This window comes from Boleophthalmus pectinirostris, unplaced genomic scaffold (genome assembly GCF_026225935.1).
Source record: "Boleophthalmus pectinirostris isolate CB_2022bp ecotype Guang Dong unplaced genomic scaffold, ASM2622593v1 HiC_scaffold_19, whole genome shotgun sequence".
In the NCBI taxonomy this organism is placed as follows: domain Eukaryota; kingdom Metazoa; phylum Chordata; class Actinopteri; order Gobiiformes; family Gobiidae; genus Boleophthalmus; species Boleophthalmus pectinirostris.
Window position 1 is genome coordinate 27,300,689 of NW_026571140.1, and position 27,976 is coordinate 27,328,664.

At 38.5% G+C, this 27,976-nt stretch overlaps 1 protein-coding gene across 19 annotated transcripts in view; it reads left to right on the plus strand.

Annotated features, from left to right (window-relative positions):
- Window positions 1-27,976, plus strand: part of baz2ba (bromodomain adjacent to zinc finger domain, 2Ba) — a 100,937-nt gene that overhangs the window by 40,780 nt on the left and 32,181 nt on the right. For all 19 annotated transcript variants that reach the window (XM_055154426.1, XM_055154425.1, XM_055154430.1 and 16 more), the window contains 4 exons: window positions 19,148-19,318; window positions 25,690-25,878; window positions 26,377-26,538; window positions 27,701-27,894. In XM_055154426.1, the coding sequence (XP_055010401.1) occupies window positions 19,150-19,318; window positions 25,690-25,878; window positions 26,377-26,538; window positions 27,701-27,894 (714 nt within the window). In that variant the 5' untranslated portion in view covers window positions 19,148-19,149. The remainder of the gene's footprint in view (window positions 1-19,147; window positions 19,319-25,689; window positions 25,879-26,376; window positions 26,539-27,700; window positions 27,895-27,976) is intronic.

Genomic DNA, 27,976 nt, shown 5'->3' on the forward strand with positions numbered 1-27,976 from the left:
CCTCTGATGTTGCTGCTATCAATACTGAAAGTGGGCTTTGCATCCGACACCCCCACCTTTTTTGCCTCCTCTTCCTTTCTTCCTTTCTTTCTTTCGTTCTTTTTTGTTTTACAATGAGTCATATTTGTAATCCAAGCCTGTGTTTCAAGCCTTTCGACCCAGAGCAGCAGTCTCACCTTAAGGGGGCAGAGAGAAGGTGAGATGCTGCTGCTACCTAGGGGTGAAAAATATTGACAAAAATGTATAGCTCTGTAGTTTTGGGAATAATTCTGACAATGATAATCCAATGTTATTTTTGTAATCCATCATAACTTGACTGCAAATCTTTTGGTTGAAGAACTAGTGTACAAAGGTGAATTCACTGTAAAATTAAACTAAAAACTGCAGACATTTTACTTGAATTGTGAAAAATGACACTGTTATTTCTATATTTCTTTAACCAGCAGCATTTTTAGCTTTCCACATCTTCAAAACAACAATATCAGTATTATCTTGTAGAATCAGAACATGTTTTATTGTCATTGCAAAAAAAAAAATCCACAAACTAAGAACTTGCTTTGGTGAATGATGACATTAATCAATAAATAATATGCAACAAAAAAAATAAACCATGATGAAATAAAGGAATGCGTCAAAATTGTGTTAAATAAAAACAGTATTGCCCACCTTTTGATACTAACAACAGGAGTCTGGTAGTTATATTTTCCACATAAGAAATCCACGTGCAGACATCAAACATGCATGCGCTTCCTTAAATAATATCAGGTAATGAAGCAGGGTTGTTATTTCCTGTTGTACGATTGGCCGAGCTATCAGGAAGTGTAAGGTGTGGGTATAGTTACACATGAAAAGCCAGCATGACATAATGGTGGCTCTCAGTCTGTCTGTTCTCTGGGGTCATGTGTCTGGATCCTGGGTGTGGGCAGTATTTATGGAGAGACTCATACACCTACAGGAGTGTTACTGTGTCTAAAACCAGGCTCCACACAAAAGGCTAGGATTGGTGGAGAGTTTTGACTTGCAGCAAGGTACGAGAAAAGTGTGGATTAAGAGGAAAGGTGAGCTAAGCATCTAAGAGTATGATGTAACTGTATAAAGTAGATATCATGAGTGGTGGAACGTAATGGAGTAAAAATAGTAATGTACTTAAGTATACATTTTAGGCATCTATACTTTACTTAAGTAGATTCTAAAGTGGATATTTTATACTTTTACTTTTCTACATTTGAAAGCAAGTACCTGCACTTTCTACTTCACTGCATTTTTGAACAGCACTGAAAAGTAACAGTATTTTTTATTATTGTTTGAGACCTGCTGAAAAGGCTGAAAAGGTTGTCAAAAGTATCAAATTAGGTATGAATTGATATTAGATACTCATTATATTTATCAATGCTGAAAAAAAAAATCACAACCAGGACAAAATTTAACATTTTCTGAAGAGTTTTAGAATGATTAATAACATAACTAAAATAAAACCACATGGGGATACTTGAAAAACTACTATTATATTGTGTTGAATATTACAATACCATTTTATTATCATAGTGGTATCAAAATCCACACAAAGTATAATGCATTTTCCTATTATTCCTAGTATTTCAAGTTTGATATGCATTAAATAAATTTTTAAAAAGCACAAATGTTCAACCCAATCTTTTATACTAGGTCAATTATCCAACCACACCTGAACATCTGCATATGTTTGAGGTCACGTGACTTTGCATTTCAATAGTAATCCACACCTACTGATAACAGCCCCAATAAAAGACAACCCAATGACCTTTATCCTCCTGTCAAAACGACACAAATCACCAAGAATGTAACAAGACTTAAAATTGTTATCAAGTCTCATTATATAATTCCTGATGTAGTGTTCAGAGTCTGTATGCAATCATGTTATGTACTAGTTTGACATATGACTTCAGCTCATTGGATTTTGAACGGAGCTGTCTTCATTGAACATTTGGAGGAGGAAGTGTTTCTCTTCAGTGTCATGGTTTCCAGCTGTCGGACAAAGGGAAGTTATGTAACAATCGCAGCAACACTCGGTAGAGTCGTAAAAACAATGAGCTGATTTGATTTCAGAAATATGTGGGATTTGTTTAGTGTTTTTGCTTCATGAAAGGGGTTTAGCATATTTTTCCAAACCTGTAACCTAATTCAACAGACACAAGACACTGGTTATCCAGGTGCGTTCCATAGTAGCGAAAAGTTGCTAAATGAAATCGACTACTGACCAAGGAAGAGAAGTGAAAAATAACAAACCAGTATAATTTTAGACATGTATCTGTAATTTGCAAAATTTAAAATAATAGGAGTTACTAAGCAATTGTCCAAATACTAACACATAATGACACTGAATCGTGAATTCCAGCAGATAACTAGCACTGTAATTCAACAGTTTTTTTGTTTTAGTTTTTTTTTAACGATCTAAAGAACTAAAGTGGCGTAAAAATGTAACCAGTAACTGCTTTGAATAGTCAGTAATATTTTGCATGCATACATTTTAATTTTGCATATAGTACAATTATGCCAGCAGTACTTCTTCCTGTAAATGAGTACTTTTTAGCCATGTAACTGTAATTTTACTTGAGTACACATTTTCAGTGCTCTTTTTTACACCACTGTCCATTTCACTGAGTGGATTTAAAAAAAAAAAAAATGCTGTTTTCTTGTTTGTAGTGACTGCACTGTGACTCACCAAACAGCAGTTACAGGGCTCAGGGCTGCAGACATAAACAGGGCAGTTGGTCAGATCTTGCGCACGTGTTGCAATCGTCTGATAAGTCACTTGACGGTTTTAACTTACCCCACATTACAAAGACAGAAAGTAAAATGTACTAAACGATTCCGAAGTGGCTAAGTTGACTCCTAAATATGCTTTCTACACATTTTATTTATGATTTTTTGGCTATTTGATACCAAAATTTGATACGAGATAATTCTGCAAATTTTCTCCTTAACCCGGTGCCCTAGATTATAAAGAAAGTAAAATGTTCTAAATGTTTACAAAGTGGCTAAATTGACGAAATTGACTCCCAAATCTGCTTTCTACACGTTTAATTTCCGATTTTTTTGCTAGTTGATCCCAAAATTTGATATGAGATATGTATTTTTTTCATTTTAAGATATTCTGCAATTTATTTTCCCCAAACTGGTGCCGCAGGTGATTAGTGAGTTTGCTTTTGTTTATATTTTGGCGGCTGGTTTCAAGTGTTTGTGTGCGTGGGCATGTGCACTGTATAGATGTGTGTCTTTTTGTAACAGTACAAAGATGTCCCCAGGGCTGCTCCCCCCTCTCTCATTACAAATGCTAATGTCACATTAATGAAATCGGCTTAGTCAAAAGGTTTATAGCGTAGCCCACACTCTGAGATTTGGCCTTGACACAGCCCACGTTCTTCAAGTGGAATAGTATCATTTCCTCAAGGCTCACACTTCGCTCCTATAAATCGGTCCCAAGTGACACTTCGGTTAAACATCCACTGTGTAACTTTTCTACTAGCTTGTCTCCATGGAAATGTTCTTGCTTTACCTATAATGTTCCCGTAGACTGTATTAAGAAGTGGACTAATGGAGTGTGATGTCACCCATAGTCTTAAGCTCCAGTCAAATGAAGCTCACGAGACTAGCAGTTGTATCTCGGGACACTTGACACTTGACAGGGGCTCAATGGAACAATGAAGAACACAAACTGGAAATTGTGAATGGGAATACGTTATTTTTTTTTTTGTTTGGTTTTTTTTTTTTTTACATCTACTCGCAAAAAATGAACTTCTGCCATCTAAAAAGCTGAGAACCAAATGATTAACTCTGGTGGACCTTTTGTCATTGAGAGATAGTAAGACTTTGTTGTGGCTTATCGTAGGGCGAATTTGGAGCTGAGTTCCACATTAGGAATAGGAAATTATTTACAGACAAAGTAGTGAAATAAAAACTCCAGGATCATGTAGAGCGAGTTAATATAAACTATTTAACATCAAAATGACAAGTCTCACAGCAGCAGTTACAGAGAGAGGGGTGACAATTTTTCAGTGTAGACAATTGGAGTCGATTGAGCCTGAAGAGCTCCCCTGCTCACTTCTTATTAGTTCATTTATATACAGTCTATAAATGTTCCAAAGTATGGCATTAAACATATCTATCTTACATTATTTAACCTCACATTACACTATTATCCAGTTACAAATGTATATATTGCTGAAGAATACCTTAAATAGCGATCTGACCTGTGTCACTTGGCCTGGAAGTGTCTCCATGGAGAGATAGATAAATTTAATGCTATACTGTGAAAGATTACAGACAGAACAGTCACATTTCCATAGAGACAAGCAAGTTGCGGGCCCAGCTCCAGTAAAGTTGCACATTGCGTCTTTAAAGTTGCGGCGCAGTTGGCACGCTTTAGGGTTGTAAATTGTCGGGCCATAGGGTTGAGCTCCCGACTCTTGGCCTAGCTGTAGCAGTAATGGCTTCAATGAGACGCAGGCTAATGTAAACATTGTGTTAATGTGTTAGTGCGGTTTGTAGAGTCACTGGCTGTTAATCATTGCTCAACACTGTGACTGTCAGGAACAACATCGCCACGGCAACCGAAGTCTGGATGGACAAGGTTTATGCAGTGGCCGTTATGACAGATGTTTTTTTATTTTTATGGTTGTTCATTGGCAACACTTTCTTTCATTGGCTATACTGTGATCATTTTGTCTCAAAGCCAAGATATTACTGCTCAAATTAGAACCTAGTAAAATCACTTCTGTTTTTTTATGGCTTTAATGCGTGCCTATTATTGTGGGGGAACTAGTTGGATGTTAGCGTAGTTGTTAATCCACTGCCATTTTGGGTTTGAAATTATCTTTAGTTAACGCCTACATATATACATTAGGGTGATTGTTGTTTGCCACTAGCTTTCTCATACATTAAAATTGCTTATGATAGTGTTAACAAAACAGTATATTTTATTTATTCTCAAAATCTTCCTTTTTATACCCTTTTGCCTGTTATTGTAGGATAGTAGTTGGATGTGAGTGTATTTGTTAGGGATGTAACAATAAATATCGTGATATTGTATCATCAAAAGTCTCACAATAATATTGTGGGCTGTCACGATATATCGAATTAGTTTCTTTGAGTTTCTTTGCTTAAATGCATAAAGCTCATAAACATAGGGAACTACATATCCCATGATTCATTTCAGTCAAACAACATGAAGAAACATGTTTTTTTCTTGAATTCTTGGGATTATGACAGAAACAATTCACACCAAAATCTTGTCAAGGTATTTTAAAAGCAGAAACGTGTCCTATCTACAATTATATCAGCCACTCCAAATATCGCAATTAATATTGTACCGTGAGATGCATATCGTGATAATATCATACTGAGAGTTTTAGATATCGTTACATCCCTAGTGTTTGTTAATCCACTGTCATTTTGGCTTTGAAATGATCTTTAGTTTATACCTACATTTAATTAGGCCTGTTTTTTCATATGCATTAGATTGATTCTTGATATTCTCCTATACCTTTTCCATATATTTTAATGGCTACTGAAAACACCACTGTTGCTTTTTTTTTATTTTCAAAGATTCCTTTTTACACCCGTTTGCCTAGGGAAACTAGTTGGATTTTAGCATAGTTGATAATCCACTGTCATTTTGGCTTTGAAATGATCTTTAGTTTACACCCACATTTAGGCCTGGTTTGTATTACATATATGCATTAGCTTGATTGTTGCTTGCCACTAGCTTTTGCATATATTAAAATGGCTTATGATAATGTTACCGAAAACACTATTTATTTCTTATTTCCAAATCTTCCTTTTGACACCCACATCTTGCTTTAAACCCTAAGACAAGCTTGTTCTTTAGTAATTAAAAGCCAATTTTGTGCAATTGATTAGATTATGCTAATGGTCCCAGATCCTATCTTTCAAAGCGACACAGATCGAGGCAGTGGTGAGGGAGGACGCAGTGACAGTCCAGCCGCCATTACAAGCTGCTGATTTCTGCCGAGTGTTTCATAAAATGTCAGAGCTCTTCTCCCTGGGCAAGACACTGAAAAATGGCAGCGCTGTGATGTGTTGGCACCTCACCTGCTGCACTGTGTGTGTGCGTGCGTGTGTGTGTAGTTACCGTTGTGTGTTTCTCTTGTTGCAGTGGAGCAGAACAGAGGAGCTGGCTGCCCGCTGATCTGCCTCCCTCCTCAGTCAATACAAGCCCATTCGCTCACCAGCCAGCCCCCTCACACGTGTAACATTAAGTAAAGTGTCTGTTTGAACAAAGGAACACAGCCGCGTGACGTATTCAGTTAAAGAATAGAACATATGGAGATCTGTAAAATATTGTGGCTAAAAATATCTTTGTGTGTAAAAATAGCTTTCGTAGTACTAAAGGTGCTGATGTGTGATATGAGGTCTATTTCTGTACAATTTTGCATTATATTAGAAATGTATGAGGCCCAGTTTTTAGAGTTCATGACAGTGTTAAAACAGTCTAACACCCTTGTAAAATCATTTTGTTATAGTATAAATGTGATTGTGAATTATTAAAGTGATACATTTCTTTGTTGTTTAGCAGTCTCGGTATGGTTGAAATGCATGAGTTAATATCTGCTGGATCAATAGAAGAAGGACAGTTGATTGATTGCCAACGAATTGAGCATCTCGGGACACTTGACAGAGATTCAATGGAACAATGAGGAACACAAACTGAAAATTGTGAATGGGAATACGGCCCATACTACATAGATTTTGACTACTGAGAAAGAAATAGTCTTTTTTTGAATTTTTTTTTTACATCTATTCGCAAAAAATGAACTTCTACATCTAAAAAGCTAAGAACCAAATGATTAACTCTGGTGGACCTTTTGTCATTGAGAGATAGTAAGACTTTGTTGTGGTTTATTTGAGCTTTTATTACTGAATTAATACATTCCCTGGTCTCCAATGATTGACTACTGAATGAATTATCATAGAGTTGGTCAATGTTTGCTATCTAGCTTCACATGAAATCGACATATAGCTCTTCTGTGTAAATTCTCCTGAACATTGAACATTGAACAGGGGAATGCAGCCAGTACACATATTGCTTCTAAGATCTTTCTCTTGTTGTAGCTTAGGTTGCCAGATTGTTGCTTTAAACACGACGCTCGTTAAGACTTTTATTTGATTCCATAATAAACTCTCATGTACCACCAGATTATGACCAAACGCAAACACGTATTTCTCTCACCCTATTTGGCATTTTGCATTTGTTTAACACAAATCCACACATTCTTTAATGACGCCATTACAAGCCTGTGTTATTAATATTGATTTGGACAAGAAAAAAGAGGCGGAGGAGAGCAGAGAGAGAGAAAGAGAGGTCGCGGGGAAAGGTGTTAAGAAGATGGGGGTTTGCTCAAGAGATGATAAACACAGCCAAGCATGTGAGCAGCCATTTTGCGGCGCGGTATTGACAGCCAAATGAGCTGTTAATAATACACAAGCAGGTGAGTGAACGCAAGCTCCACAATATGAGCATAGAGGAGGATTTGGGCACACTATTGCAACAGTATCAGTTATCAATGAGTAAAGATGACAAGATAATTCAGTTAATCCATGTTTGTGATTATACAGGTCATAAGTTCTCAAAAAGAACATTTCAGTTTTTTCATAATCAGTCAATTTTATTATTTGATATTTGGTAAAAGACAATGTGAGTGAAAGAAAATTAAGGATGTCAGTGTTTTTGATCATAGTGTAAATTTGTGTTTCTCAGCCCTGGTGCTCTAATGTTCTCTGTAGTGAATTTTTACATCCTTCAGAAAGTTATGGAGGATTTTGGACATCAGAATCACTAAAACTAAATTATAATAGTAATAACTGACAGATATTTGCCTAGTACTCGACTTATGGGGGTACTTTAAGCCCAAAGGGTTGGAACAGAAGCAGTTGGGAACCACTAGTGTAAATAGTTATGAAAAATCCTACACTTTTGATATTGTGGCGTCTCAATTCTTTCTTTGATGCTAAAGTATGGCAATTGAATCATAGCTAATTCTACTAAGAGGGTCAAAGGGGTTCTGGAAATTACGTTGTTGTAAAGACCATATGCAAAGCCACAAATTGTGATCATCTTCTATAAATTTAGCTTTTTGGTACTATTGACCTTGTTGCTGCATGCAAGTGACTAGCATTTAAATAATTTATTCATTAAAGGTCCTATATTGTGCAAAATTAACTCTTGTGAGCTTGTAGTCATGTTAGAACATTGTTACCTCCTCACAAACTTATACGGAGTTGTGTTTTGTTTCATTCACATTCACAGTAACTTAACTAAGCCTTTATTATTAGTCCTTCTACATCTTCAAAACTCAAAATGCTCAGTTCCACATGTCATGAAGTGATAGTTTTTATGTTAACAGCTACATTTAGCGTTTTGTTCAGTAGAGCTTGGCATTTCCAGGGCTGAAAGTGCAGGTGTATGGTGTTTAAAAACATAGTGATGGACCTCCTGTATTACCACATGACATCACAAAGTGGAGTGTTTCCATCTGATAGAAGAACTCAGCCTAAATATGCAGATTTGTTTGTGTGTTTAACGTGTGCATGAAATAAAACACAACTCCGTGTATGTTTTGATGAGGAAACAACATTATAACATAGACCAGAAAATACTATAATATGGGCCCTTTAAACTCAATATAGTCTACATTTATTCATTGAATCCAGTGAATAGCTGCGGCTAGTATCAGTATTTTTAGCGAGATGCACTCTGGATCTCTGAATACATCTAATCCGCACCTTGCTGTAAGTGATGGTCTTGAATAAGCGATTTCAGACAGAGCTGCTCTTATCTGAATCGTGTCACATTTTCACAGTGATAGCAGCGCTCCAACACAGAGGAAAGTTTCAGCTGAACAGAACTGACTCGGCGGCGCCTGTAGACGTGTAGAGGGGTGGAAGGGGCTGCTCAAACTGCTGCCTGCGTCCTCCACTGTTCTGTCACTGTCAGTTTGTCCTGCGCTCCCACATCCATGTCATTTGCATTATGTATATCTACAACCCTATGTTCTCCCTCTCTCCTCTCTTCTCTCTTGCTGAGTTTTTTTCTTCCTTATTGAATCTGGACTACGTATGCACAGCTAAATCCTCCTATTGTATCAAAATCCTGAAATTGATTCATTTTAGTCTATTTTAGACAACCTTTTTTGATCCACAACCTAAATGATTTGGACACTGTTGTTCACAAATCACAATATAATATAATAATAAAGAGCAAAAATATAATAGAGAACGATAAATTCACAATAAGTAGCAAAAATTACAAGAGGCTGCCATCAAGTAATACATAATAATTCATATCTTTGATGTATTTCAGACAAGGCAAGACTTTATGAACAAATAGTTTAAGAATGATTTAGGGTTATAGTAAATATTGAATATCCTAACATCTAACCCTAACCCCTTAATTTAAGTAGTTACTAGGCCATTCTTAATACTTTCTTTATGCTTTATTCAGGTTAATTAAGGTTTTGTTAATATAAAGTGGTAGAATGTTCTGAATCTAATCGTCATGGTAGATAAATCTTACCATTGTGTTATTGGGCATTGTTAGTTGAGCCTTCCATGTTGCTAACAGAACAAATATCTCTTATTAATGATTGAAAATACTCAAATTGTGTCAAAAATGGGCAAAGAATTGTTATTGTCTAGCTTCAGTGTGTCTAGTCTACTTTCTTACCATTACCTGCTCCTTTTGTCACCAAACTTTTCCTGCTGAGAATTCACAAACTAAAGCAACGTATCCAGGTAAAATCGAATGTTGACAAGTCTAAAGTGCAGTTTTTGTGTTTTTGGTACATGTTGAGCACACAGTATTTCAGCCACAATGTAGGAGCCCTCAGGGTAACATTTCTGCAAATCATCACTTTAGTTTTTTTTTTTTTTTTCCATTGAGCTGCACTGGAAAGCTGAGTGATTCTGAAATGGTACAAGAGCAAATGTAGAAATGTGGTGTAAATTGTCATTAGACTTAAGTACATTGACAGCCATGTGCTACCTTGGCTGTAATGCTGTGCCTGTGGGTTAGCGTGCTGTTGCATTTGCATTGGTGTATGTGTTATTGTCTAAAATAGCAGCGTGATGTTATCGTGTGCTTCCAAACGGCTCCACAGTCATTATGGACTCTTGTCGACACATGCAGCCACCGGCTCCATGGGCAGATCTCTGTAATGAGCAGAGAGACTGGCAGAGTGTTAGCGGCTAGCACAGGGAGAAGGGCACATTCATCAGGGGTGATTGCCTGATGCACACTCCTGCCTTTTTCATGTGAAGACCCTGCTAGGTTACCACTGGGAGAATAATTATCTTAGGCTCAATGCAGATGCCAGCAAGCAGAAGAGACGTGGATTTTTTTAATATTGTGCTTACTCTGTTTGCGAGTGCAACCGTACACACCAAATCTTTCTGAAAACAGATCATTGTCGTCTATTTCTGTCCCGGCGATGTTGGTGGAGACGTGTGTGGATGAGCTGAGTAACACTATTCTGTCACACACAGGTTTGACATCAAGCACAAGTGACAGGCCTATCCTCTTCCTCTGCACCGAGTCATCACCATGTCCCAAAATCACATTAGAGCGCCGTAGCCAGCGCCGGAGGATGTGAGGGATGTTGATTCCAGCCTTTGGCATCTCTGCTCGGCTTCCAAACGCAAATAAAGCCGTTTGGCACAAGTCGATTCCTTGTCATTTGAAAATGTACAGAATGCGTGTGGCGTGCCATTTTGGTTTTCTGATTTCTCCAAAGCCTCTTACCGCGACATGGATCTGTGTTTGTGTGTTAGCGACACTCACTGTGCGTTCACAGAGAACCATATCATTACCTTTCACCCTGGCAGTGCCGGCTCCTCTATGGAGAGCTCCAGTGATACGTTTAGGCAGGAGGCAGTGGCTGTAATAAGACCTGTGGCCAACAGCGCTGCCAAGGCGAGCCGAGGCGGTGGTGCCCGGCTCTGCCATCTGTCACTGGGCAGCAGTGGGCCCAGGGAGGGGCCGCTCACTCTGCTGCTGTCAGCTGACAGGCCGCTCTGGGGCCGCTGTCTTTTGTACTGCTACAGGCGTCTGCTCGGTCCAAGTATGAGGCGATAACAGCCCTAAACCAAGGATTTAGACCGGACCAAACTGGATAAGCAACTACACTAGGACTAAACACAGGATTAATAAGAGGCTCAACTAAGACTAAACAGTCATATTTGATACCTTTGGCAAATACCCGGTAGATTTTGTCTATACCCATCCTAAGAGGCAGTAGGCCATTAATCACAATCAACAACTATTCAATGCAACGATTCAGTCTCAAATCCCTTGGATCTTTTGATGAAAAAGTAATTTCCAGTGGTTTATTGTGAACCTGCTCTGCTGCCTGTGAGTGTTGTGAGTGAGCACAGCCAGCTTAGTGTCGAGTTACGACTGTTCCTTTAAACGACTGTGTTCTCAGTGTGACACTGGACAAAGGTTGTCACTTATTTTGCCAAGGCGCCGTGTTATGTCACTTCCGAGCTGCTGCTGGGTGTGTGCGGGGAGGGCCGCGGTGCAACCACGACTGAAGCGGTCAAGCAGCCCGTGCGTGCACTGGGCTATAAGCAACATGATCTGTCTCACTTAGTGATCATTGGTCGCCAGCATGCAGAGCACAAACATCCATATGCACACGTCATGGGCAGCAAAAACAACCACATTACCAACATAAACACAAAGAAGAGACCAGACTTTCTGAACTAAAGAAATACAGTTAAGTATATAAAAGTAAATACACACTAACCAAACTAACTCAAACACTACAGAAGTAAATGAAACAATATGAGCACATGGAGGAGGATAATACGGTTTAGAACCCTTTAGATGAACCCTTTTGTCACAGCAAGGCGTACGAAAAGTACTTTGAGCTTTTAAACAGAATAGGTTGTGCTCAGTAAAGTTACTACATGGTAGTAGTTTAAAGTTACGTGTGCCTCACCCTTTTTAAAAGTGCAGCGACTTAACACTACTTAAAACGATATGCTAATGGTGGATTACTCTTTTATAATCCTGTGTTTTACCAGCAACAGTCAACGTGACACACTTGCTATGTTGACTTTCCCCTTGTTAGCACGAGCGAGCTAGAGACTGCAGCTTGTTCTAAAACACAACAGATTACAGCAGCAGTAGAACATGGAGGGAGCAGTGGAGCTGGGAGCACCTTGAGTCTTTGAATGGGGTCAGGGCATGGTGGGGTCTAATGCGTTTCCACGGGGCCGGCGCTGCTTCCATTACAGCCGCAGAAGAGACATTGTGTCCACACTCTGATTACCACTGATCCATGCTGATGACTCTGTTGGCGGATTATCTCAGTTAGTGTGGGCCATCTGTTCCTGTGAGTGCGTGTGTTGTTTTGTGTGTTTGACGGAGGGGCTGAGACGCGAGGGGGGCCAGGACTTGGAGCGGCTGCACATTTCTATAGCCACATGGAGCAAAGGGGCTCGTAAAGTGCAGCATGTGTGGCTGTATGTATGCACTCCTCTGTGTGTTTGCACCAAAGCAGGCGTCCCACATCAAAAGAACCAGGGACACGTTTCTCAAGTCACAAATGTACTGCTCCATCACTGCCAAATAATAACAAAGAGTTGAGTTTGTAGGAAAAAGCGTATTTCACAAATCAGAAGTAAAAATAGACAAATGTTAGTTGTAGAAAATCTATTTATGAAAGCTTAGACTTAGACAAACTTTATTGATCCACAAGAGAAATTACTTGGACACAATAGATTACACATCACAGTAATATAATAACAAAGAGAAAACATGTAAAAGGTAATAATAAATTCACATAAATAGTGAAAATAGGCTGTATTGTGCATTAAACCAATTACATGGTATAACATCTGTGTTGCATAATGACACAGTTGTCTCCAGTGCACCAGCCTCTCTTCATGTTCTCTACCAAAACACCCAGGCCACTTTAAGATGTGAATCAGAAAGTCAAATATAGGTCTTCTGCCATGTTGTTTATTACTTGTGCAAGCAGTTATATTGTAAGAGGCCTCAACACTCAATAACATTCTCAAAGAACAAAAAAGCAGCTAGATTTCTCCTCATTGTCCGAGAAGAAAAGATGAAAAAGATTAATTTTACTTTACATTTGCTATTAGTATATTTGAGTCTTCAAATGTGGTCATATGGTACACATTGCTGAAGTTGAATACCACTTAGACAAGCTTTCTCAATATAGAATTAAATTGAGGTTTAGGTGAAACATCTCAAATTCCATTATTTTTAGAGCTAGACCTTTTTACCTTAAATCTCGAGCCCAGCATAGTACTTTACTTAAACACTTTAAGAGAACACTGCACACAACCAGATTACGCTGCTCTCATATCCACTTTGTCGTAAAACAGGGTTGGGGATGAGTTTGTAGTCATTTCAAATTATGTAATTTGGTGAAAATAATCTAAATCGGCCTTGCATACTGGCCCAAAAATATCGGCAGAGCTTATTGGCCATTGTCTTCTCTGGATTCTGCATCAAGCTCTGTCATGAGAAAACCCATATCTAGTCCCAATAACTACTTTTAATAACTGTTACTGTACAATATTCCTGGATAAACAAGAAATTTTACCATTACTAACAACAATATAAAATAATCCAGTCTGTAAGTGAGCATATCAAATGTAACTCCGCTTTTTAAAGCACTCTTTTGGTTCAGTGATACAGTGGTTTAGATATCTGATGTCAAACGCTGCATTGTGTAAGAGGGGGGGGGAGTAAACCTGCTGCTTGGGTAAGTACAATCTCAAATGCAACATACAACAGTCAATACATGAGCACAAATGCATGTTGGAAGGCCACATATGAGCAGCACAGGCCATTACATCTGCTCTGAAAGCACGCTCTGCATCTCCCTTTATACAATTGTGCCCTCTTTTTAGATGATCCTGACATGTGATGGCTCCTATACGAAGGCCACATGCAATCATAAAACCACAGGGCTGTTTATAGCTGTACTATCTCCTGAAGGGCCGCTGCACCACGCCGCTATTAGCCGTACGCGCTGACAGCTGGGTGCTCTGCTATATTTGTGTACGTGACTGTGAATCCGGCTTTGCAACACATCTTATAAATCATAGTTCAAGCCATTAGCATAAATTCTGCCTCTCCTTGCATCTGGGAGACCTGCTGTTTCACGCGTTCTTGTTCCTGATTGGTCGGCAATGTTTAAGTCAAATTGATTTAGCTGTTCATGGAGATTATAACACGTCTTATAGCGCCACTGTGCTCTGCCATTAATTACCTATAAAATCAAGCTAATTCTGATGCTAAATCCATTTTAATTTCTCATAATTAAGTCAGGATTGGATGCTTAAATACCTTGGCGCTGCGTTATTGTTACAATCATTGTTGTGGCTGTGCATTTGGAGGCCAGCAATCTTCTTATTGTTATTAGATTTAATTGCACTAAGTGATCGGTTTGCAGTTGTCGGGGGAAGATGGACTTGCCTTGCAGTGGTTTTTCCTCCCGCTGTCCTTTCTCTCTCATCCCAGAAAGAGGGCCTTTGAGAGATGGGGAGAGATGAGACATGGCGAGGGGGAGGGGAGCACCGTGCTTTACACCTCTGCAAAGGAGGGATTGCTTTTTTGTTGTTTGTTAGGGCCGAATCAATTCTGTTCACATCATCACGTTCTGACAGGGCGAGGCATTAAGCGCAGATATAGAGAAGAGACAGGAATGCTTTAGCAGCTTGTCTTTTCCTCCCATTTGGTTGATGTCTTTTACAACAGCATCACACTGTATTATCTTGGTCATCCTTTCACCACCGTCATTTCTGCGCTTGTTTTTCAGACGCCCTGATAAAGGTAGGGAATGATCCGCCTCACTCACCAGCTGACACCGCAGGAGCTAGCCCTCTCCTTGGAGACACAAACCTATTGTTTTCTCATGCATTATGATAATTATAACGGGCCACAACTCTCCTCTCCTACTCATCTAATCATATTCACTTTTATTATTTAGACTGTCCAGGCAGGGGGCAACTGTCACCGCTATTTTGCATCCGGCGAAACCTCAACCTGACATTTAAAAGGTGACAACTTGTGTGTGTCAGCCCCCGAATCTGTCATAGGTAACCCTTTCTTGGTCACTGCTGTCACTAAACTAGAAATGAATCCTCATAAAGTAAAGAGTAGCTCTGATTTTAGCATAATGCTCATCTTTAACCCACATACTTGTCACCTTGCATGGAAGGCCATCAGAAGGACCTATGACCTTGCTCGTAATTACACAATCGCCATCTTTCTTCTTCTTCTACACTGCAGCAATGGCAGTTATGGCCGCCCAAGTCCGATGGCACAGCAGTAGCCTCCCTCCCCGCGGACTGCAGCAGGTTCGCTTGTCATCCGCTCCTCTTTCTTTCTTTCTCCCCCTCTCTCTCCCTCTCTCGCTCTTGTCAGTGTTGCTCCTGGCGAAAGGCTGATACTTGATATTCAGAGGATAGCAGCTTTTGTCTCAGAGATTTAATCAGTGGCTCTGCAGAGGAGAGAGGGAGGTGGGGAGGGAGCGGGAGATGGAGCCAGGGACTGTTTATGTGTAATGACACAATAACAAAGCCTGCCTGTAAAACACAATCTGCAAACTGTGCTTTTGAAGGGGATTTTCAGGCCTGGATTAGTGTCAGGCGGACGGAGACGAGGAGAGCTGAACCAGTCCGGGTGTATGTGACAGACAGGAGCGATGTGCCACTTTTTAATGTGCGTTCACAACTCCAGCAAATGGGTCTGCTCCGAAATGTTTATTTGGCTGTGCCCACGCATCTGCAATGTAAACGGACTCGCTGATAGGATTAAAGAGGGTACATGTTGTATTATACTTTTTGTCCTTTACAAAGAATATGAATAGGTGTTAATAATGAATTGGTCTGTTGCCAGAGATTTGTGCTCTACTCTGGCAACAAATAAAGTTGTGCTAATAGACTTATTTTCATCTACTTCAGTTTTCAGGGTCAAAATAAAAACATCCGCCTCCAAGTTGATGGTGATTCACTTACTGATTTTGCATCAGATCTTGTTTCTTGACACAACCCACTCTTTTACTCATCCTGGTGACCTCTCTAAGCCACATATAACATACCATAACAAAACACACCATAACATAACATAGCATAACTTATAATAGTGAGAGCACCTGGTAGTGTTGTCGAAATACTAATAAGGAAAAGACTAGACACTCAATTTCAACTTAAACACTAGTACTGATACTGATACCACAGTGATGAATATTTGTAGCTTCTTTACTTTTGGATATGGTCTTACAGGATATATTTGCTCTAGTATAGATCAAGATCATTTTGTCCTATTAATATCAGTACTTGTTGTTATGAGTATCTTGTGTCAGTAGTAGTCTGAGTATCGAGTATCAAAGTTATCAGAAAGCGTCTCAGTGTCCACTCAATTCAAATTGCGTTTCCTTGTTCATTAATGGTTCTCTAATGTGTGCATGCTATCTTGCTCCCCCATACTCCGATCCATGTTTGCTCAGATAGGCTTCTGCCAACACAACGAGGTATAGGCAAAACTACATGGATAAATTGTTGTTCAGTTTCTAAGATCGATCATTACAAACTAAAGAAGCAGAGCACATCACATTTTACTTTAATTTACTAAACAGTCATCCGCCAACAAGCTTTCTGTTTTATTGCCCATTCCTTTGGCATCGTCCCAGCTGCTAATGGGTCTATTGGTGTGAATATAACACCCAGGAAACATGTTGATCCTACCCCAGAACATATATTTACTCAAAAGATGAAGCTTTAATCATTTACAACATTGAGTAATGGAATTTTTTTGTGTGTAACATTTTCCAATGCTCTTTACTATTGTTGCAAAGGATGAATAATATCACACTTAAATCAAAATTTGAGTTAGCGCTTTTACGAAATCCCAAACACTGCAGTTATTTAGGTAATAGAATTAGATATCCTTGCTATTTATAGGAATGTAGTCTCATTGTATCTGTAGTTTAGACCTCCACAAATTATGAAATTCATCAGATTCTTGTATTACTTCTATACATATTTTAGTCTTAGAAGTTTACAATGTGCTGTCTGAATCATACTTTTTAAACAGTTCTTATGCAATTCTAATTCAGTTTTTTACAAAAGTGTGCAGCCCTAATTATTGCTCAACTTCAGATTACTTAAGTTTTCAATGTCTAAATATACATCGTCACTTTTGAGTTTCCAAACACCTCCACACTGTCTTGCCTTTTATCACAGATGAATAATGCGGGTGCAGTATTTGCCCAGATGTTTGATGATTTAATCTCGTCCGCTGGTCAATAAAGGCCGTCTCCGAGTGTTGATAATGGAACATTTTTGGTTAATGCATCCATGGCCTGAAAGTCTCTCTTAGTAGTGAGTGAAAGGAGTCTGAGCGATGACGCCTTAAAGAGCTCTTGGTTTAAATGGCATCCACTTCCATCAGGCCGCTGAAGGGACTATAGTCAAACACAGGTGTAAAGCTAGTTTGTTTACTCCGGTGCCCGTGGATTTGTCTCAGAAAGGGCAGGTGAGGCAGCTAAGTGAAAATGGACTATTTGCCTGTTTTTGTTTGAAGATTTTTTATTTGTTTATGTGTTTTGTGACTGGAAATAATAATCTTGTCTTGTTTTGTGGAAGTCACTGCTACACAGATTGGTCTTTTACGATTGCAAATGTGGTATTGTCTATTGGAAGTGTGTTACATACAAGGGCTAATACAATCTATACACCTTTTTGAGCAAGCATTTTAACCTCATTGATATATTGACTGTATTTTTGCTGCATACTTTTGATTTTTTTTTCCCTTTTTTTTTTTTTTTTTACTGTGAAGCACTTAGTGACTGTCTGTAAAAGTGCCATATCAATAAAGTTAACTTACTTACTTATATTAAAACTATTATTAAGGTTTGAGCAAGATTTTAGTATAATGTACCGTCTGATACACTTAATTTTGTGTTATTGAGCTTCTAATGTGTTTTAGATCCAAATAAATCAACACAATTAAGACTGGCTAAGATTACTAGTCTATATGCTTTTTAATGTGAAGATCAAGATTGATTTATTTGAGCCATATTCTGTCCTCAAGTGCTTTCAACACTATAGACAAATTAAGTCTGACTTACTACGGTGACAGCACACCCAACTCATAAAAATTGTGTGGCAATTTTATGAATAAAGTGACTCATGATACCGTAATAATACATCACCCCTTACAGAATTACAGTTAGGGCTGTCACACTCCTAAACATGCACTTTAAATACATGCACTTTAATAATATAACTGTAATGAACGGCAATCGGCTAATGTCATACCTACCTCTGTCACATAATATTTGGTTATATGTTAACTTTGATCTAGTTCTTGCTTGATTGCACACTGGTTAGATGCTAAAACTGTATTTTGTTACACTGTACTTGTAAGTGCAATGACAATAAAGTGTCTGAAATCATATATTCATCATATACTGATAATAAGAAGATAATAAATATTCTTAATCTAAGAAGTGATCCTTTTTTTGCTCAAACTTTATTTTGGACAAGTGCTTGAACTTATATTTTTTGTTTTTATACCTAGACTCATAAACCTTTTCTTCCTTGGTATTGATATTTCTTTGATTATTATTCATGATACTGGAAATATTATACTACGAATACTAGCTAGCTCTCAACTTATACTTATACTATCATCTCTTCCCCTGCATCATCAGATTTGAAAGTTTTAGGTCTAAGTCTTGCTGTGAGTACATGTTTCTGCCTCAACTTTCTCTGTTTTTGTTTTTTATTCTATTGATAAGTGCTTTGTAAAGGTCACCCGGGTCCCTTTTGATTCCAAATACTTTTGCCGCAGGATGTGCTTTCCGAGCCTCGCTTTTCCCCTCGCCTCCAAATGTAAAAACCCACTTTGCTGTCTAAGATGGCACCTTTTCTGAGTTCATATAAATCAATAGGGCTGGGAGGCAGTGAGCATGGCTAAATAGAAATATTGTTCCGGGGAAGTGAGTTGTGAAGAGGAGAGTGTGAGTGGATGTGTGTGTGTGTTTGTGCTGCTTAGTGCTGGTGAGCTGTGCTATTGTAACCCTGCTGATTGGATTGTGTTTGACAGATATGGAGTCCGGAGAGCGGCTGGCCTCCCCTGTGCCCACCCTGTCTGCGGCGCGCACCTCCTCCCCCGCGGCCTCTTCCTCCTCCTCCTCCTCTTCGTCGCCCGCGCCTCACTCAAAGAGCAGCCTGGCCCCGAGCCCCTCTGGACTGGCATCCACCCTCAGCAACTCTGGTAAGAATTAAACATGACTTAGAAATGTCAGAGAGGCAACCAAAAAACTGCTTGATACTTCTAATACTGCTGTTACTACTACTACTACTACTACTACTACTACTACTACTACTACTACTACTACTACTACTACTACAACTACTTCTACTACTACTACTACAACTACTACACCTATTTTATATACTGCTGTAGTGTTTATTTATTAAAGATATGTTACTAATGTTAAACATGACTTAAAATGTCATAGAAGCAACCAAACTACTTGATACTACTACTGCTACTACTACTACTACTACTACTACGTAATACTGCTACATGATACTGCTGTAATGTTTATTAATTAAAGATATGTTATTAATAAACTTACAATGGTTTAGAGATGTCATAGAAGCAACCAAACTCCTTGATACTACTATTATTGCTAGTACTACTACTACTACTACTACTACTACTACTACTACTACTACTACTACTGCTAGCTACTACTACTACTTCCTAATACTGCCACTGCTACTACTACTACTTCCTAATACTGCTATAGTGTTTATTAATTAAAGATATGTTACTAATAAACTTATAATGGCCATCTACTATTGGAGATGTCAAGGCTAATCAACTTCCCAATTACTGGGGATTCAAGGTGTCGCAATCGTAATAGTATGTAATAATTATGTATTTTTCCAACTTTATCTTTTAGAAATACAATACATAAAAGCAACTGATAAATACAAAAATAGCGAACCAATTTAAATAATTTTACTGAAAAAATACGTTAGTTTTCATAGAGCTGGGCACATATTGTTGGTATGGTAACTGCAATGTGAATGAAAACACATTAAGTTGTTTTGTACACCATTTTAATAAAATAATCCAGACATTAAAATTTTGACATTTTGAGCACCTTACTAAAAATACCAAACACAAGTATCCAAACCCTTTTTCCTGACATGGTCACTCTTGATAGCATTCACAACTACGAGGGTGAACAAGTATCAAAATGTCGATATATTGTGATACTGAGTTGGTGATGAAGTGTTATTATCGTGGGCTTCTGTATCACTAAGAGTATTTTTTGGTATCTTTTAGCAGAAGTAAACTTGTTTATTCAATACACTTTGTATGATTAACATGTATTTCACATTAACTTTGCAGAAGTTGTGGTTTAACAAAGAAATATTGTTACTAAAATGTATTTGGTTCTTAAAAAATACAACATATCAGGTACAATATATCGATTTTCACGTGTATCGCCATATTGTGATAATATCGTGAGTCATGTATCGAGTATTGTATTGAATCACGAGGTACCCTATGATTCCCAGCCCTATTCACAGCTCACTTCTTTGCCATATAAAATGACTCTGCTGTGCTATTAATAATACAGTCATTTTGTATCCGACGTTGAATACACCTCGCTCCTTGCTCCGTGTTTTTATTTTTTATTTTCTCGGCTTCCTCCTTGCTTCCCTGACAGCTTGGGTTGCAATTGAAGAGCGTCTGCATTAATGAATCCCAAACAATTAAGGGCCTTCTTTTGTGTGAGAACTACACACATGCCTCACCAAGTCTCCTGACAACCTCCAGCTCTGTGGCTCCAGCTGCCTCCAAGTCAAACCCAGCACGACACTGCACTGTTGTCTGTGTGTATGTGTGTGTCTGGGCGTGTTTGTGTATTTGTGTGTGTGTGCATATGGGGGTTGCACGGAGACCGCTCCTGCCTGCATGATTTAACATTCGTGAGCCCCTCATGTCTAGTCAGCCCTGTCCACCATCAGCCATTTCCTTGTATTGGTCAAGGTCATTAGGCAAAAAGCAGTCTATTTATGTCTATGTGGTGAGCGCTGTGAGAGCCAGTGAATCATTTGCTTCCATTGCCTCCTCATCGCCTAATATATCGCTCATTTTTCATAGACCTCTTAGACTGACGCTAACACTGCTAGAACCATCTCCTCGCAACAAAATCTCCAAGAAATTGATGTGTAAAACAGATCATATAGGATTAGTTATGTTCCAGGCACAAAAGTGTTATCTACATTTCCTAACACTGAAGGATAGGGATGCACTATATGTCAAATGGAAATTGTAATGTGGTTTAGTGCAAGAATCCTTCTTTTAAACTTTTACATAACATATCACATCACATGTTAACGCATCATAGATCTAAGCATGATTGCAATTCGATTTTTTCCCAGAGTCGTACAGCCAGTTTAAGACCAAATTTATCCTCATAGGAACACATATATGGAAACATCTGTTACATTTCATGGCTTGCCAAAGGTTGTGGTTAATATGAAATAATAGTATTAGCTATTTATTGCATTATGGAGACTATATCTGCGATTGTGTAAAGCCATGCTCTTTACATAATATTGTGTTACATTCTAACTGGAAAAACTACACAAAACTTGAGCTTGGTTTGTGGTTGTACGCCTAGAAACTCTCCAGTAAATTTGATTCTCTCCTAGTGCCCACTCATCAAGCCTAATACCTATATAACAGATCTGTATCTCCCATTATACGTGTCCTCCTACATTTTCAGCCTGCCCACCCAAATTCAGCAAACTGGAACCAGGCAGGCTACCAACCTTTTTCCTTTTTATTGTCTTAGCTTTCTTCTTTTCTTCCCTAAACACGCCTCCTTGATCCACATAGAAAGCATAATGTTGTAGCATACTCTTTACAATTAGAGATCAGTTAATATGGTTTGCTGTGTAATATTTCTGCTATACCCAAAGTAGTGTTAGCGTAATTTGACACAGTAAGCCAGACAATTCAATCATTTCAATTTCAAGTATGAATTTGACAAAAATACTGAAACCAGACTAGAGCTTTATCTGATGTATTTTCAGATGTGGTCCGTTTCTTCCACAAATTGTTGTTATATTTTACTACAATACATTACAATCACATCTTGCTGCTTGATTTTATTCACAACTAACTTAAGAATTCCAAGCTGTCATTTGAATCCAATGCCCTAATTTGAAAGGACATTTTATCATCCTAGTTTTCATCTTTGATTTGCTAAAAGGGCATGCAATTAATATTAAAGACAGGCTATGACCAGTCCCTCAATTGTGGCTGTCCTGTCAGCAATTTTGTGTGTTTGAAAAGTCAAAACCTATTAAATATTTCATGAACAGTAACATTAATAGGGACTTGTCACAATTTTGTGTGAAAAAGAGAGTATTCGTATAAACAACAGAAGCACCAGTTACATCTGTAATTGTCGTGATACACTGTCCTCACGTACATATTGATTCAAGGTCCTTTGCCCATGTGCTAATAGCACTTAGTGTCACAGAAGCAACCAAAGTCCTTGATTCTACTACTACTACTACTACTACTACTACTACTACTACTGCTGTATACAATATACTGCTTTAGTGTTTATTAATGAAAAATACAATGGTCACGTCACTTAAAAATGCCATAGAAGCAGCCAAACTCCTTGATTCTACTACTCCTACTACTCCTACTTCTACTCCTACTGCTACTACTACTACTACTACTACTACTACTACTACTACTACTACTACTACTACTACTACTACTACTACTACTACTACTACTACTTACTCCTACTAAATGAACAGACGGCTGAGTACATGTATGTGCCAGCTCTAGTGTCAGTGTGTGCATGTGTCATTGATGAGGATATCACTTGGAGAATAAAAGCTGATCGCTGCTTGTAACACTCTCTCCTTCTGGGATCAACTCACGGATGCAATTAACTTAAATCTGTCTGTGGAAATTTGATTGACTGCAACAAACAACAAATTAATCCCCCTTCGGCAGCATCCAAACATGAAAAAAGCAGGCGGTGCATTTTGTCAGAGCGCAGGATTGAAACAGAATGAAAAAGAGGCCGAGAGATAGAGAGGGCGAGAGAGATGGGAGGTAATCCTAGGTATGTCTTCCCTGCGCCGCAAATTTTTAGATTTAATTATTTGCCTCCTGGATGCCGGCATTAATATTGAAAAGGCATTTGCAGATGTCACTTTGTGTTGCTTGGGAGAGAAAAGAAGGGGGTTGGTGCGTGGAGGCGAGGTGGGCACCCCAGGCAGGAGTGAATGCAGCGACCGGCCTTTCTGGGACTGGCTTTGCACTCGTTTATCTTTGTATCCGCCGCTCGCTGACGCTGGCTACGCGGCCTCTACATATTCAGCATATTCTAATGACATTCAAAAAGAAGCCGCTGTTGTGTTGAGGAGAGGGCCTTGGAGCCAATTTGAAGGACTATACCCTCATGTGTCACAATACTGGCACAAAATCACTAAGTTTATTTTTAACCGCAACACATATCCATCTAATATGTTTTTCTCCGCTGTGCAGCATCTGCCTAATTAAACCCCAGGCTGAATGACTTGAAAACACTGCAGTGGTGTCACTCGCTAAAATATTTCTGTGGTGTGTGTGAGAGGATGGTAGTTTGACATTCTCATCTGCACAGCGCAACACTTTCCTTTTCTTCAGTCATCACTTTTTGCATGTGTATTACCTGGTTTATGCAGAGGCATCACAGCGGCTTGCTCTCCTTTTCTGGAATAGAAATTGAATTTGCATGAAATATGCTCACACCAAATTGCATCTGACTCTGGGAGGAGGTAATACGTGGCAGTCGCCCCTGCCAGAAATGATTGTGCTCAGGAAAACGCTAGACGATGATGATGTTGATGAAGTATTCTTCTGTGCTGAAATGGGATGCCAAAAGAAGAGCAAGAGGTCCTCCTTTACAGCAGTGGTTTCTCTCACTTTCAACAATATACACGATCACTTTGTGCTCAAAGGATTGTGACAAAATCCACTACTCACATGTGAAGGTTCTACGGAGAGAGAAAACCAATGGACAACCTCGCTAATATTACTTAAGCTACTCTTAAATTATTTATAAGTGCAAAATGTCTATTATGTAAAATACATACAGTTGGTTTATCAAAAATATTTTACTAAACATTTAGTGAGGCTTCCATATCAGAGTAAAGGACTTATTTCTTTCCCTTTTTTAAAAACAGCTGATCACAAAACCACATAAAGATTCATAGAGTGCTTCCCATATTCAAAGATGTGTATTTAATAGCAGGATAACACAATCTAATGTCACTGATGGCTAATGTATTTTCTTCTAATATCTAACGAACACTCGTGCATCACAAGGTGCTTAAGGTGAAATAAACAAATAGCAGTAGTAGTCATTATGAGAGATAATGCGTAGTACTCTAGTTTAGCATACAACTGGTCAGGATGCTTCATGTAAACACAGCTTTGTGCTTCAAACACAAGTGAACAAGTGAGTCACCAACAGCTGAATACATCACATTTTCTTTTTAACGCATATTTTCAGTCTAATGAGCCTGAGTTGTGTTCATTGTAAGAAAAAGAGTTGCATTTTTTATATTGTCTTTCTTTGTGGTTAACTCAGAGAGAAACTGTCAAAACATCAAAGTGTGTAATGGGCCAGCTGCTTTTGTGTATTTATTGCAAACATTATCAAGCTTTGACAGTAAGCAGCGTGTTAACATTGGACGACTATAGATGGTCATAAAGATAAAAAACAGTAGAGCTTATTATGTGCCTTAAACAGCTCATAACATCTAATTCAAGGGTCGCAAAGCTTCCTGTTATATGCAACTTTTGGAGGACTTTTTCCAATTTAGAAGATATATTTCCCTTTTGTTTCATATTGTTAATCACTATGGCAATGGTCCTATTTTTTATTTATTTATTATTTTTCATTTTGTAACCCATTGATAAAGGTCATGTTGACCAAAGTAGGTTGTGAAACAAAAAAACTATGTACAGGTTCATCTCTGTTATTTGAATTTGTTGATTAAATTTTTTATATTTATTTGTATCTTTGGTGTGATGAAAACGTTGTTATAGCAATTACCAACGTTGCCATAGAAATTTAATAATTTTACTTTAGAATTGTGAAAAGTCCTTTAAAAAGAAGCGAGAAAACAGGAAACTGAAACTCATGAATAATGTTCCTGTGTATTGAACAACACTTAATATAGTGTATAATCAGACTCAAAGCATCTAGTTATACATTTTTTCTGACTTAAAGTTGCACTGTGTAACTGTTTGGTGGTCTGTCTCCATGGAGATGTACCTAAAATGTTCCACAGTATAGCCATAAACTTATGAATGTCCAATGACTTACGAGCTGAATTACAGGTTAGATTTGTGGAGAGACAACCACACTCTCCGTAAGATTGAATGTTTTTTAAGATATTGGACAAGTTAGTGGACAATTTAAACCAAAACACTGACATCTCCATGGAGACGAACAGACCCCCTCCAGAAAAGTTACACATTATGCCTTTAATGAATGAGAGATATTATGTTGAACCATTTTTTTCCTCCTCTTCCAGGCCGTTTGTTCGGGGCAGCGGGAGAACAGCCTTTCATTGGCTCCACATTGTCAAGTGCCTTCCCTTTGGTCAACCACCCAGCCTTTGGAGCGCTGTACACTGCCGGAGCGGCACGGCCTGAGTTCGGAGGCCTGGGGTCCTTGGGCATGTCCGCTCTGGCCGCTCACCCTCAGCTAGGAGCCCTCTCTGGTAATGATGATGATAATAATAATAATAATAATAATAATACATACATACTTTTTATTTATACAGCCCTTTTCAGGACACTCAAAGACAGAACAAATATTAAAACAGTCAAAAGGGCAATAAACAAATAATACAAAGCAAATAATCTCTTGCTCTTTTTGCTGCTTATTTAGAATTATTATTACCATTTATATGTTATTATAATATATTGTGATGTGTGAGCTACTGTGTCCAAGAAATTTCACCTGTGGATCAGTAAAGTTTGTCCAAATCTAAATACCAGAAAGATAAAAACAGTTACTCATATAGAGAAAAGTTAAACATTAAAAGTTATTCTAAATTGATGGGTCTTGAGTTTCTTCTTGAAGGTGGTGAGGTGAGTGCAATCATAGAGTTGCTGCACTGACCTCACCGGATGCTCTCTGATAATTACTGTATAATAAATGCATCTTAATTGGTTTCATACATTGATAATTCATGTGTTTTTGGCGTTTCAAACAGAGTGGTGGAGAGCTGCCGAGGCCCATGGACGGGGAGCCGCTGCCTTCCTCCCGTCTTTCATCGGGTTCCCTCCGTTTTTTACTCCTCATATTCAGCCCAACCACAGCGCCAGTCCAGTCCAGATGAGGCTGCCCAGCAAAAACAGCCACTCCCCGCCTAAAGGTGCGTGATTATACTTGTCTATGGAAGTGTTTCAATTTACAGGAATGCTAAAGGATTATGTTAGAATTAGTATCTTAACCAAGTATTATTACCACCCCACTGAAAAAAAAAACATATCCTCAAGTTTCAACAAATTGACGTGCCAACAAATATTCTGTGTAGTGACATCAAACTGGAGGTGTTCTACATGTATCTCTGTAGGTGGAATGTTCATCAGGTACCATGGTGACATAATGCAGATAAAGCCATAAATGTGCTAATATAGTCTGAAAACAATACAAAATGGATTTGCACATCACATTTGCACATCACATTTTCAGTTGTCTGTGATCAATGCAAACATTCGTAGTCCTGTTTAGGAGCTTGATTTTCAACAAAAAGGTGTGTGACTAACTGAAAAACTGTTGGCTAATACTAACGAATCATCTCACCTGTTGTAATTCCAACTAAGTCAGCTCTTTCTGGTCAGATTGTGTTAAAATAAAGATCAGATTAAGTCTAATTTGAGTTACAGAGTTCTTCACAGATCAGTCCTTCCAGTTAGTTTCACACTCCCAGGGGATGTTCATGACATCAGCTGCAAAGTGGCAGTATATATTTTATGTCCTATAATAGAAAATTTAACAATTTTGTTGTGCCCTTAGGCAAGACACCACCTCTTTGCATGTACTGTCTGCAAGTATTATTATATAACTAGTTTAAATATTATTTATAAGTCTTCTTTCTTGTCTGGTTGTTTAATTTGATCACACCAGGCAATGTTAATGTAAATTTGATGAACAGCTAATGCCTAATCATGTAGCACAACTATAACAATTTGCATTGAAAATTTAATCTCTCCCCCTCAACTATCTTCACTTGTTCCTCCACCCTCCGTCACTTTGAGACTTATTTTCAGAGATTTTAACAGCTGCATTGCTCCATTCCTTGTTTTAATCTTAGTCCTGCACTTTTTAATTTAATCATATCTTTTAATTTATCTTGTATTATGTAAACCACTCATGTTAGGCTTGTGCTTTGCCAGCATGTTCGATGAGATAAGTGTATAAATCAATATTTTTATAGGCCCTTTGCAGTTATTAGCTGTTAGTTGGGTGTTTCATTATCTTGTAAGGCTCACTGAGGAGTTGAATAACAAAGTGCATATGTTGTGCATTTCTAGGAATGAATGGGGCAGTCAATGGCAGTGTGGTCTGTCCTCCATCCACACAGTCTGGGAGCTTTTCCCCAAGTCCAGCTCCAGTTCAGACTTCTGCCAAACCAACAAAGCATTCAGATCCCTCCAATAGTCACCGTAGCAGCCCCTCCACCAAGCCAGCAGGACCAGCAGAGAAGACGCATAAAACTAAAGAGAAGGTGAAAAGCAATGCTGTTTTTAACACATTGTTTTATAGTTTTCATGGTCTATGTAATGCCATACTAATTTAGTCAACTAAAT